This window comes from Lipotes vexillifer, unplaced genomic scaffold (genome assembly GCF_000442215.2).
Source record: "Lipotes vexillifer unplaced genomic scaffold, Lipotes_vexillifer_v1.1 scaffold1344, whole genome shotgun sequence".
NCBI classification, from domain to species: domain Eukaryota; kingdom Metazoa; phylum Chordata; class Mammalia; order Artiodactyla; family Lipotidae; genus Lipotes; species Lipotes vexillifer.
In genome coordinates, this window is record NW_006775258.1 from 815,075 (window position 1) to 828,846 (window position 13,772).

The 13,772-nt window shown below is 44.3% G+C and overlaps 1 protein-coding gene across 1 annotated transcript in view; it reads left to right on the forward strand.

Moving 5' to 3' along the window:
* The window catches only part of HUS1 (HUS1 checkpoint clamp component), a 29,351-nt gene that overhangs the window by 1,546 nt on the left and 14,033 nt on the right, over positions 1 to 13,772 (forward strand). Inside the window, exons 4-5 of the mRNA XM_007449836.1 lie at positions 8,033 to 8,140; positions 9,374 to 9,448. Coding sequence (XP_007449898.1) covers positions 8,033 to 8,140; positions 9,374 to 9,448 — 183 coding nt within the window. The remainder of the gene's footprint in view (positions 1 to 8,032; positions 8,141 to 9,373; positions 9,449 to 13,772) is intronic.

Consider the following 13,772-nt stretch of genomic DNA (forward strand, 5'->3'; position numbering starts at 1 on the left):
ACCCCACAGGCTGTCACTGCTCACAGAATGAAGTTCACGTTTCCAACTTATTTTCCGAAGCCCCTGACGTGTGGCCCAACCCATTGTAGAGCCAAATTGCAAACACCTGCCCTCCGAGTGGTTCCCCAGGTGTGTCCCATTCTTTCCCAACTCTCAGGCTTTGGGGATGCTGGGTCTTCTCCTTGGAGTCTCTCCTCTTACTCTTTGAAGTCTTAACTTCCTTTAGCGCCAGTGCTGCCTCCTCCCTGGCCTTCCCTCATCCTGGCACCTCTCCTCCTTATGTGATTTGTGGACTTTATTTTTCGGGTGAGTGTTGTATTCAGTTTAATGCTCTTTATGGAAGAGGATTTCTCAACTTTTTTTTTAATTGAAGTATAGTTGATTTACAATGTTGTGTTAATTTCTGCCGTACAGCAAAGTGACTCAGTTATACATATGTATGCATTCTTTTTTTTTAATATTCTTTTCCATTATGGTTTATCTCAGGGTATTGAATATGGTTCCCTGTGGTATACAGTAGGACCTTGTTGTTTATGCATTCTGTATGTAATAGTTGGCATCTGCTAACCCCAAACCCCCAGTCCATCCCTACCCCACCCACTCTCCCCCTTGGCAACCACAAGCCTGTTCTCTATGTCTGTGAGTCTGTTTCTGTTTCGAAGGTAGGTTCATTTGTGTTATGTTTTAGATTCCACATATAAGTGATACCATATGGTATTTGTCTTCCTCTTTCTGACTTCAGTCACTTAGTATGATAATCTCTAGGTCCATCCATGCTGCTGCAATGGCATTATTTCATTCTTTTTTTATGGCCGAGTATTATAACATTGTATGTTTATATATACCATGTGTTCTTTATCCATTCATCTGTCGATGGACATTTAGATTGTTTCCATGTCCTGGCTATTGTAAATAGTGCTGCTGTGAACATATGGGTGCATGCATCTTTTTGGATTATAGTTTTGTCTGTATATATTTCCGGCAGTGGGATTGCTGGGTTAAGTGGTAATTCTATTTTTAGTATTGTGAGGAACCTCCATACTGTTCTCCATAGTAACTGCACCAAAACTTACATTCCCACCAACAGTAGAGGAGGGTTCCCTTTTCTCCCCACCCTCTCCAGCAGTTGTTATTTGTAGGTTTTTTAATGATGGCCATTCTGACTGGTGTGAGGTGGTACCTCATTGTAGTATATTTTGAAAATTAATCCCTTGTCGGTCACATCATTTGCATATATTTTATCCTATTCTGTGGGTGGTCTTTTTGTTTTATTTATGATTTCCTTTGCTGTGCAAAAGCTTGTAAGTTTGATTAGGTCCCATTTGTTTGTTTTTGTTTCTATTTCTATTGCCTTGGGAGACCTAAGAAAATGTCGCTGTGATTTATGTCAGAGAATGTTTTGCATATGCTCTTTCCTAGGAGTTTTATGGTGTCATGTCTTACATCTAAGTCTTTAAGCCATTTTGAGTTTATTTTTGTGTATGCCATGAGGGTGTGTTCTAACTTCATTGATTTACATGCAGCTGTCCAAGTTTCCCAGCACCACTTGCTGAAGGAGCTGTCTTTTTCCCATGGTATATTCTTGCCTCCTTTGTCACAAAGATTAATTGACTCTAGGTGTGTGGGTTTATTTTTGGGCTCTCTATTCTGTTCCGTTGATCCATATGGCTGTTTTTTTGTGTCAGTACCATGCTGTTTTGATTACTGTAGCTTTGTAGTATTGTCTGAAGTCTGGGAGGGTTATGCCTACTGTTTTGTTCTTCTTCCTCAGGATTGCTTTGGCAATTCTGGGTCTTTTATGGTTCCATATGAATTTTAGGATTATTTATTCTAGTTCTGTGAAAAATGTCATGGGTAATTTGATAGGGATTGCATTAAATCTGTAGTTGCTTTGCTTAGTATGGCCATTTTAACAATATTAATTCTTCCAGTCCAAGAGCATGAGATATCTTTCCATTTCTTTGAATCACCTTTAATTACCTTTATTAATGTTTCATAGTTCTTAGCATGTAAGTCTTTCACCGCCTTGGTAAGGTTTATTCCTAAGTATTTTATTGTATTTTTCTTTGATGCAATTTTAAAAGGTTTTCTTTTCTTTTTTACTTTCTCTTTCTGATATTTCATTATTAGTGTAAAGAAATGCAACAGATTTCTGTATGTTAATCTTGTATCCTGCTTCCTTGCTGAATTCATTTATCAGTTCTAATAGTTTTTGTGTCAAGTCTTTAGGATTTTCTATGTGTAGCATCATGTCATCTACATATAATGACAGTTTTGCCTTTTCCCTTCCAATTTGGATGCCTTTTATTTCTTTTTCTTGTTTGATTGCTGTGGCTAACACTTCCAGTAATATGTTGAATAGAAGTGGTGAGAGTGGGCATCCTTGTATTTATCCATATTTTAGTGGATAGGCTTTCACCTTTTCACTGTTAAATTGGCTATGGGTGTGTCATAAATAGCTTTTGTTATGTTGAGGTATGTTCCCTCTATACCTACTTTGGTAAGAGTTTTTATTATGAGTGGATGTTGAATTTTGTCAAATGCTTTTTCTGCATCCATTGAGATGATCATGTGGTTTTTGTCTTTTCTTTTGTTCTTTTTTAAATTTAAAAAATTTTTCTTTTTGGCTGCGCTGCGTGGCATGTGGTACTTAGTTCCCTGACCAGGATCAAACCCATGCCCCTACAGTGGAAGCATGGAGTCTTAACCACTGGACTGCCAGGGAAGTCCCAGTCTTTTCTTTTGTTGATTTGGTGTATAACATCAGTTTGCGTATGTTGAACCATCCTTGTTAACTTGGGATGAATCCCACTTGGTCATGGTCTGATTATTTTACATGTTGTTGGATTCGGTTTGCTAATATTTTGTTGAGAATTTTTGCATCTATGTTCATCAAAGATATTGGCCTGTAATTTTCATTTTTGCTGGTATCTTTGTCTGGTTTTGGTATTGGGTCAATGATGACTTAACAGAATGTCTTTGGGAATGTTCCCTCCTCTTCAGTCTTTTGGAGGAGTTTGAGAAGGATCTGTAGAAATTCTTCTTTGTATGTTTTGTAGAATTTGCCTGTGAAGCCATCTGGTCCTTGCCTTTTGTTTGTAGGGAATTTTTTTTTATTACAGATTTTATTTCACTTCTAGTGATCAGTCTGTTCAAATTATCGATTTCTTCTTGATTCAACTTTCGGTGGCTGTATGTTTCCTGAAACTTGTCCATTTCCTCTAGGTTGTCCAATTTGTTCAAATATAATTGTTCATAGCAGTCTCTTATGTTTTTTTCTGCAGTATCAGTTGATAATTCTCCTTTTTCATTTCTTATTTTGTTTGGTTTCTCTCTCTTTTCTTCTTGGTGATCCTGGCCAGACGTTTGTCAATTTTGTTTACCCTTTCAAAGAACCAGCTCTTGGCTTTATTGATTTTTTCTATTTTTTTTAACTCTATTTTATTTATTTCCCCTGTGATGTTTATTTCCTTCCTTCTGCTGACTTTAGGTGGTGTTCTTTTTTTGATTCTTTTAGGCAGTAGGTTAGGTTGTTTATTTGAGATTTTTCTTGTTTTTTGCAGAAGGCCTGTATTGCTATGAACTTCCAAGAACTGCTTTTGCTGCATCCTTAGATTTTGTATGGTTGTGTTTTCATTGTCATTTGTCACAAGGTATTTTAAAATTTCATTCTTGATTTCCTTCTTGACCCATTGGTTTTGTAGTAGCATGTTGTTTAGTCTCCATGTAATTGTTTTTTTCTCATTTCTTTTGCTGTGGTTGATTTCTATTTTCATGCCATTGTGGTCAGAAAAGATGCTTGAAATAATGTCTGTACTCTTAAATTTGTTGAGGTTTGTTTTGTGCCTTAGTATGTGGTCAGTCCTAAAGAATGTTCCATGTGCACTTGAAAAGAATGTGTTTTCTTTTTTTTTTTTAATGTAATGTCCCCAAAACAACAATTAAGTGTAGCTGTTCTGTTGTATCATTTAGGATCTCTGTTGCCTTATTCATTTTCTGTCTCAAAGAGCTGTCCACTGATGCAGGTCAGGTGTTAAAGTCTCCTACTATTATTGTATTCCTGTCAGTTTCTTCCTTTATGTTTGTTAGTATTTGTTTTATGTATTTGGGTGCTCTGATATTAGTTGCATATATGTTGACGAGTATAAAATCCTCTTCTTGTATTGATCCTTTTATCATTATATACTGTCCTTATTTATCCTTCTTTATGGCCTTTGTTTTAAAGTCTGTTTTGTCTGATACGAGTGGTGCAACTGCCACTTTCTTGTCAATTCTGTTTCCATGAAATATCTTTTTCCATTCCCTCACTTTCAATCTTTGTGTTTCTTTTGCCCTGAAGTGGGTCTCTAGTGTTTTTTTTTTTTTTTTTTTTTTTTTTGGCCACACCATGCCGTGCTGTGTGTGGGATTTTAGTTCCTAACCAGGGATTGAACCTGTGCCCCCTGTAGTGGAAGCACAGAGCCTTAACCACTGGACTGCCAGGGAAGTCCCTGAAGTGGGTGTCTTGTAGGCAGCATATTGCAGGCTCTTTTTTATCCAGTCCACCACTGTCTTTTGATTGGAGCATTTAGTCCTTTGACATGTGAGGAAATTATTGATAAATATGTATTTATTGCCATTTTAAACCTTGTTTTCCAATTGATTTTGTGTTTCTTCTTTGTTCCTTTATTTCTCTTCTTGTTTCTCTTTTTGTGGTTTGATTCCTTTTATTTTATGTTTGTGTTCTGTTCTTTTTGGTTTTCGTGAATGTATCGTATGTTGTTGATTTGTGGTTACCCTGTTTTTCAAGTATGTTAACCCCTTTCTATATCTACTTGCTTTAGACTGATAGTCATCGTAGGCTCAAACACATTTAAAAAATATCTACATTTTCTAATTCTCCTCCCCTACGTTTTATGAATTTGATGTTCTGTTTTACATCTTCATGTTTATTCTTTTGTAGTTTGTTGTGGTTATCATTGCTTTCACAGATTAAAAAAAATTTTTTTCTGTTTAATTTGTATATTGGCTTAAGTGATTTACTTGCCATTTGTTATTCCCTCTTTCCTATAGCTTGTTGCTTTTCTATTTAGAGAAGACCTTTCAATATTTCTTTTAGGATAGGTTTAGTATCACTGTATTCTTTTAGATTTTGCTTGTCTGAGAAATTTTTTCTCCTCCTATTCTAAATGATAATCTTGCTGGGTAGAGTATTCTAGGTTGCAGATTTTTTTCCCTTTCAAGACTTTGAATATATTTTGCCACTCCCTTCTGGCTTGCAACATTTCCATAGTGAAATCAGCTGATAGCCTTATGGGGGTTCCCTTGTAATTAACTCCTTGTTTTTCTCTTGCTGTCTTTAGAATCCTCTCTTTAACTTTTGCCAGTTTTTTTTTTTTTTTTTTTTTTTTTTTTTTGCGGTACGCAGGCCTCTCACTGTTGTGGCCTCTCCCGTTGCAGAGCACAGGCTCTGGATGCACAGGCTCAGCGGCCATGGCTCACGGGCCCAGCCACTGCGCGGCATGTGGAATCCTCCTGGACTGGGGCACGAACCCGTGTCCCCTGCATTGGCAGGCGGACTCTCAACCACTGCGCCACTAGGGAAGCCCAACTTTTGCCATTTTAATTGTGTCTTGGTGTACATCTGTTTGGGTTCACTTTACTTGGGACCCTCTGTACTTTCTGTACCTGGATATATGTTTCCTTTTTTATTTTTGGGAAGCTTTCAGCCATAATTTCTTCAAAACATTTTTGATCCACTTTTCTTTCTCCTTCTGGAATCTGTATTATGCATTGATTGGCATGCTTTATATTATCCCATAGATCCCTTATCTTGCTTTCATTTTTTTTTTCTTTTGGCTTTCTATCTGCTGTTGTGATTGAGTGATTTCCATTATTCTGTCTTCCATCTCACTTATTCATTCTTCTATGTTATTCATTCTGTTATTTGTTGCCTTGAGCTCAGCTTTCATCTCGGCAGATTAATTTTGTAATTTTTCTTGGCTCCTCCTTGTTGTCTCTAGTTCTTTTTTACAGTACTCTGCACTTCTGTCAAAAGCCTTTCTTAATACCTTCACTATTATCATTACCACCTTTTTGAACTTTTTCTCTGTTAGATTGAAGAAGTCTGTTTCATTGTTTGTTCCTTTGGGGAATTCTCTCTTGGTCCTTTAACTGGGAGTGTTCCTCAGCTTCTTCATTTTACTTGTATTTCTCTTTCTCTGAGTTTAGGAGAAACAGTTACCAACTGTGGTCTTAGAAGGCTATTTATATGCGGGAGCATCCCTGTGTAGCTTGTGCAGGTTTAATATTTTTGGTGTGAGGGCTGCTTTTAGTATGGATGCCTTTTGCCTTTCCTCAGTATGTGTTGGCCACTACCCCCTTGATAGGGAGTGTGCAGCTGCGGTGGCTTTTGCATGTTCCCAGAGCCACAACAGTGAGGGCAGCTGGTGCCCCCTCCTGGAGTTCTCAGCGGTGGCGGCGGCTGGCACCTGCCCACCCAGAGCCCACAACAGAAGCTCGTGTGTCTTCCCAGAGCCTGCAGCGGCTTGCACGTGCTCCTGGAGCCTGCGATGTCAGTGGCAGCTGGCGCCCACTCCCGACACTCTCAGCTGCAGCGGTGGCTCACGCCCACCCCAGGGACTCATATAGGTGGTGTTGTGTTGCCTGAAAGTGTGTGTGCACGTGGAAGGAAGCTCCTGTGGCGGCCCCGCGCCTCCCTTCACACGTCCTCCAACAGTGGCACGTTGCCTTTCTGGCGGGCCCAGGTACGCCCTTGGTCATGGCCACACCACACTCCAGCCCCTTCAGGCAGCCTACCCCAGTCCTCTCCCCGGGTCTGAGCTCCGAAGCCTGTGCTTCAGCACTCAGCCCCCACCCGCCCCGGTGGACATGTGTCTCAGGCTGGGCAGTGCAGGGCGGTGGCATCTCCCGTGTGTGCAGGTCTCTCTCCATTCTGCCTTCTGTAAACTGGTTGCTGGATTCTCCTCCAAGGTTCTACAGCTCCCCCTCTGTCCAGGCTGATCTCCCTGCCTGTGAGGGGACATCCAGGGTGTGGGCACCTTTCCTCTTTCACAGCTCCCTCCCTGGGGTGCAGGCCCCATCCCAATTCCCCTCTCTGTTCTTTTTTCCTACCCAGTTGGCGTGTAGGTTTTCTTGCCCTTTCTGAAGCCTGACGTCTTCTGCCAGGTCTCAGTAGGTGTCCTGTGAGCACCGTTCCGCATGTGGATGTAGTTCTGATGCATCTGTGGGAGGTGGTGAGCCCACATGCTGCTCCTCCACTGTCTTGATTACTCTCTTCCTCAACCTTCTTTCCTTTTTCTCAGCTCTTTGCAGTCATGCAGTTCTCAGAGCTAATCTGTATTTCACCTCACAATATAAGCGTGGTGTGGTTCTAAAGTTACTTAGGGTAAAAGTAAGAGAGTAACATATCATGCTTTTCTTTCTTAAAGTGCGGAATATGTTGGTCTGTGGAGTCTCAGAGGAGCCCATGCACATAGACAGGTCGAGTTTTATCCTTCCAGCAGCACACGAGTGTCCTGTGCACACAGAACGGTCTCTTGGTTCCTTCTGTGTAGCAAGTCAGCTTGTGCTTCACGACTTTACACGTGCTCTTCTCTCTGCCTGGGAGAACACTGTCCCCCTTGTTTCTATTTTCCCATGACTGGCAGCTCATCCTTGTTCTGGTCCTATCTGAAACGTCACCTCTCGGAGAAGCTTTTCCTGACTTCCCACTCTAAGACCCTCCTCACACGCTCACCTGGTTGCTGTTTTGCTTTCTTTAAATCTGTAGTGATTATATGTAGTGCACCCAGCTTGTATAATTTGTTTCCTTCCTTACCCACGTGTACCTCTGGAACCGAGGGAACCTTATCTTATTCTTGTTCACCACACTTCTCAGCTCCTAACAGGACCCCAAGCTGGATACGCACACCATAAATATTTGTTGAATTGAGAACATTCCACTTAGATTTGGTATCAACTTTTTTAGTTTTTCAGTTTTTTTTTTAAGTGTTGACGTGATGCAAATAATTTTAAATTTTTCTGTTGGCAGTTATCCGTGTCAAGCAGTAGTCGTGTTGTGACACATGACATCCCTGTAAAGGTTATTCCTCGAAAACTGTGGAAGGACTTACAAGAACCGACGGTCCCAGACGCTGATGTGAGTGATGCCCGGCGTCCTGTCACTCACCACGTATTAAATGGTGTGATTTGAATTCTCTGACTTTAGATAAAGTCTTGCCGTAGGTTTTATTTGAAAGTTGTATAGTGCCTGAAAAGAGATAGTCTTTTTTTTTTTTTTTTTTTGCTGTACGCAGGCCTCTCACTGTTGCGGCCTCTCCCGTTGCAGAGCAGAAGCTCCGGACGTGCAGGCTCAGCGTCCATGGCTCACGGGCCTAGCCGCTCCGCGGCATGTGGGATCTTCCCAGACCGGGACACAAACCCGTGTTCTCTGCATAGGCAGGTGGACTCTCAACCACTGCACCACCAGGGAAGCCCAAGAAATAGTCATTTTTAAAGTACACTCCCAGAAAAAAAAAATTGCAGTATTTGTCTTTAGTTGTTTACATAAAACATCCTAAAGTAGCGTTTTACATAATAGGACTGCCACATTCTTTACAGTTAGGAGAGAGAAAGTCTTGCCCAATAATAAGGCTTAAGTAAAACTAAGGTAGTATTTTGGAGGACCATCGCATTTATTGGGAGTAGCGGTCCTAGGCACCTGCTTGGGTTTCACAGAATGTGGTTTTTTCCTTTGTCTCGTAAGGAGTGATGCCCAGGGTGTGTGGGAGAGCCTGCTTTAGTTCTCCTGACAGGAGTCCCAGAGCCACTGGAAATAAAGATGATGCCCAAGGGTCAAACTCTTGCTCACGACGTATTAAAGAAGAGACCGTGAAAATACAGTGAATGGAATATTTACTTGGCTTTTACTAGAAGACATCTTTGCTGGGAAAAAGCCAGCATCGTACCAAGTACTGCTGCAACCCAGTCTGGGCACTGCTGCAGAGACTGGCCCCCAGTGTTTCTGCACAGGGTAGGAGGCGGACCTTGAGCCTGGGTGTGAACCCCTGGAGGACGGAACTCCCCCAGTGCTGAGCCTTAGTCCCCTGGGGCACGTGCAGGGCATCTTGGCTGCAGGGCCAAGTGGCAGTCTTGGAAGCAGGGAATGCCTACAGGGACATGGTCACTGATGTCACCAGAGGCAGGCATGAGTGAGTGAAGCTGTAAACTTTTTCTTTTTATATTTTAAGAGGGACCTGTATTCAGGCAATTTAAAAAGATTCCAGAGCTTTTAAGCGTACACACATTGCGAACAGGTAATGAGCACCTGTCAGTACTTGACTATGTTATGTCAATGTGTTAATACTACTGATTTTTCTCATTCGCTTTATAGGTTAGTATTTATTTACCAGTCTTGAAGACTATGAAGAGCATTGTGGAGAAGATGAAAAACATCAGCAATCACCTTGTAAGTCCTAACTTCTTGGAAAAGAGCTCCCAAGTGTGTGGTTTCGGCTGCGTGTCCTGGGAGGAGCCTCATCTGATGGAGTCTTGGAGCCCTGCCATTCACCATGTGGTGTCTGCATGGGGCGTCCCTCACCCCCCGGCTCTGGGGGCCTGGCTGGTTGTTGAGAGCCTACAGTTTTATGGGTGCCGTAGCAACCTGCTCTAGGTCTTCTCAACTTTCCTCACTCGCATTTGTCCTAGTCATATCTATTTTTTTATTTTTTATTTTTTATTTTTTTGTGGTATGCGGGCCTCTCACTGTTGCGGCCCCTCCCGCCGCGGAGCACAGGCTCTGGATGCGCAGGCTCAGCGGCCATGGCTCAAGGGCCCAGCCGCTCCACGGCCCGCGGGATCCTCCCAGACCAGGGCACGAACCCGCATCCCCTGCATCGGCAGGCGGACTCTCAACCACTGCACCACCAGGGAAGCCCCTTCATATTTATATTAATAGTATGTTAGGATATATTCAACAGTTCTGGCTTTCTTTCCATATGTTCTGGACAGCATATTACATGTTTTATCTGATAATGTACATATTTTCTTATCATCACTGATGCTGGCCTCTCTACTTGCCAGATGTCTCCGTGAGCCCAGGACAGAGATCCCCCAGGACACACCCTTCTTCCTGTAGGCAGCTCTTAGGTCAGGTTGAGGGTCATGTTTATTTCCCTGTTTACTTCTGTGAAGGTTTTCTGCCAATGTCATGAAACGCTGTATGTGACAGTGACAGTGTTGGGGGATCGTGTGGGTGATTCTCCTTCCCTCCTGGGGTTCTCCTGAGTTCTTCACTCACCCCCAAAACTCATTTGATTGTGTCCCTGGATGTTTCATTTTAGAAAACCCTGTCCACCTGGTGAAACCTTTGCTCTTGGGTGTCTGCAGGCCGGTTACCTGCCACACGGCTGCCCCCTCCCTGCAGGACCCCTCTAGACTCTTGTCCATCCCCACAGCACCAGTTCTTCCCAGGCCCCGTCTCTGCCATTCACACGGCTGCTTCTCTCCCGTTGTCCTCTGGAAAGCACTTAGCCCTTCTCACTGCTCATCAGAATTCCCAGACCTTCTCCCACCACACTGGCTGTAAGCCCCTCCTCTGCCGAGCTGCTCTGTTCAGCACTACATAAGTTACCTGCTAGCACCTGGGAACCCCTCCTAAAGTGGCAGCTTCCTGAAAAGGGAAATTGTCTTAACCATCTCTGCGTGACAGCCACCCACTGTGGGGTTGCCAGTCAGCACGTGGGTAATAGGTGTTTGTGCACGGACCTGGAATGAAACTTATCTTCAAGAGATCTTTGGAATTACAAAAGTTTCCTGAAGCCTAGAAAACGTTGATGGGCTGTTTTATCGCCGCAGGTGTGGTCGCTTGAGAGTAATTTTCTTCCATGACTTAATCTTTATAGATTTCACTTTAATTTAGGATGGCTTTGGATGAAGCAGTGTGTCCTGGGCAGACATGGGTGTTCTGCTCTGCCTGCCTTGATGTTGATCCAGTTGTCAGGCTGGGAGCTTCCTCTGAGGATACTCTGGGGACCTCCAGAGAGGTTCGAGAGGCCCAGGAGAGAAAAGGCAGGGCGAGTAAGTCAAGGATACGATTGTTTGTTCTTTTGGTCCAAGGGAAATGAGTCAGCAAAGTCGCTTAAATAAAATCATCAGAGGTGTTTTTCTCTTCCCTGGAGTGTTTAAAAGCCAGAATTTTGTGGAAGTGGCTACTGCACTGTGAAATACTAAGTGGAAAGTTATCAAGCATATGGAAAGTTGGAGTAGCCAAATGCATAACGAGATCTACTTGAGTAACCAGAATTCTGTATGAAGATTACAGGCAAGAGAACTAAGGAAAATGACTAGGACTTAACACATTAAAAATATCCCTGTCCCAGGCTTCCCTGGTGGCGCAGTGGTTGAGAGTCCGCCTGCCGATGCAGGGGACACGGGTTCGTGCCCCGGTCCGGGAGGATCCCACGTGCCGCGGAGCGGCTGGGCCTGTGAGCCATGGCCGCTGAGCCTGCGCGTCCGGAGCCTGTGCTCCGCAACGGGAGAGGCCACAACAGTGAGAGGCCCGCGTACCGCTAAAAAAAAAAAAAAAAAATCCCTGTTCTGTCAGATTCCCCAGCGGCCCTTGTTGAGATGCCATCCTTACCTTACTTCCTTTAATGAGAGACGTGGCCAGTGGGGGTGGGTTGCGTGTGCGACTCAGGTAGGAGCAGAAAAAACAGGCATGGACTGACAGGAGTCTCTGCCAGGTTTTAAGGCATTGGGATCCCCTCCAACCAAATGCCAGTTCTGGTTCAGGAGGTCGGCGGTGGGGTCGGGCTGAGTTTCTGACGGGCGCGCAGGGATGCTGTTGCTGTGGTGGACACGTGGGTCAGCGGTGGTTGGTGGTCGGAGCAGTGCTCTGTTGCTTACACCTTACACGTTGTCTCAGCCTCACAGGAGCCGAGTCCTTGCAGCCACCCTGGGCCCCCCGCTGAGTGGTGCGCCCTGGTGCTGAGTGTTATCCAGCACGGGAATGGCAGCCTAACTGTCACAGTGGCTCTGTGACTTTTTGTGAATCGAGATCATTTATGTTAGGTTCCCAGTGCGTTTAGCCACCCTTCTGTAAATGGTGGTTAATTATCATTTGCGGAATCTCCGAAAGAGGTAAGACCTTGGCCAAGTCCCTAAGAAGCAGAGTATGTTGATGTGGCTAATACTCTGGCCATCGCTCACAAAATAAACATGGTGACCAGTGTTCAGAGAGTCGCTCGTGAACTCCCTTGGCAAGTTCTGTTTGAACGCTGCCCCGCACCAGGCACTGGGTGTGGTCAGACGTGTGGAGCTACTGTTTGATCACTCAGGCGGTGGGGATGTGAAGAAAGTTGCAAGAGTGTTTGAAGTCTGGAGTGAATCTAGAACCTTGCAAGCTGCCTTCTTGAATAAATCTGTGTTTGTATAAAACCTGTTTTTCAAAAGCGGGGAGAATTTACAGGTAGATACTGAGTGTGTGCTTACTCAAAGCAGATGGGCCTGTGTTATGTGTTAGCTTTAGAGTCCCGGTAAGCACTAGGATTGTTTTACATATTTTATTTCAGTCAAGTATTGTGTCCAGATAAGAGAGCGGGCTTAGAAACATCACCGTGTGTTTCTGGGTAGTGAAAGAATAATGAATTCTTCCCATTCAGAGGTACATTTACTAGATGATGCAGCAAAGAAATGTAGATGCTGTTTTCTGTGTAATGTCAAAGCCTTAGAAATGAGAGCTCACTCAAGTTAAAAACATTTTTTGATTTTGTTAGTAGGATGGAAACTATTCAGAGTTCACTAATTTTAAGGAACAAGAATAAGGTCTGCTAGGTGACACTCTGAAGTAAATCTGTGTGAGATTTAGCTGTAGCTGAGCCCTGCGCAGCAGGCCGTGCTCCGCTCACCCATGGCCTCTGCCCCTCTTGCCGCGCCTCTGGAATGGCTCCTCGGCAAGACGACCACCATCACCTGTGGCGGCTCAGTGGCCATCTTGCATTATTGGTTGAGCAAAATGCTGACTTGCACGCTGCCACACGGGCTTTCCGAAGACCTGCCAGGCTTTAGAGATGGCCAGATACCGACGGTAAAAGGCGAAATGCAGCGTGCGTGCCCTGGGCAGATTGCCCAAATCTTGGTACCTGTATCATGTCGTGGTACCTGTATCTTTCTCTGAACTTCATTTCTAGATTCTGTCCTGTTTAGAGACCCTGTTGGTTGGTGGAGGGTAGAGCTTGAAAGGAAAGGGCCCCTCTGATCTTGGGAGAAGTTCCAGGCACTGTTGCGGGGGGGAGAGGTGTGGCCGGTAGGGGCCACGGCAATTGGTCACCAAGCCCAGCTGTCCTCTGAGTGTGGAAAGCCCAGCGGCCACAGGGCCCCGCAGCTTGTTGGAGTCCTGGACGCCTGACGGCATCTCCGGGCCTTTCTGAATTTGGAAATCTCACTTCCCAATGTCTGAGTTTATTTTTCAGGTAGATGGTTATGTTCTCCTGATATTCTGAAGGCTTTCTAATTATGTGGAATTGGCAGTTGTAATAGATGGCTTGGTCCATTTATAAAGATAAGGCAGGTGGGGCTTCCCTGGTGGCGCAGTGGTTGAGAGTCTGCCTGCCGGCGCAGGGGATGCGGGTTCATGCCCCGGTCTGGGAAGATCCCACATGCCACAGAGTGGCTGAGCCCATGAGCCATGGCCACTGAGCCTGCGCGTCCGGATCCTGTGCCCCGCAATGGGAGAGGCCACAACAGTGAGAGACCCGCGTACCGCAAAAAAAAAAAAAAAAAAAGCAGGTGGT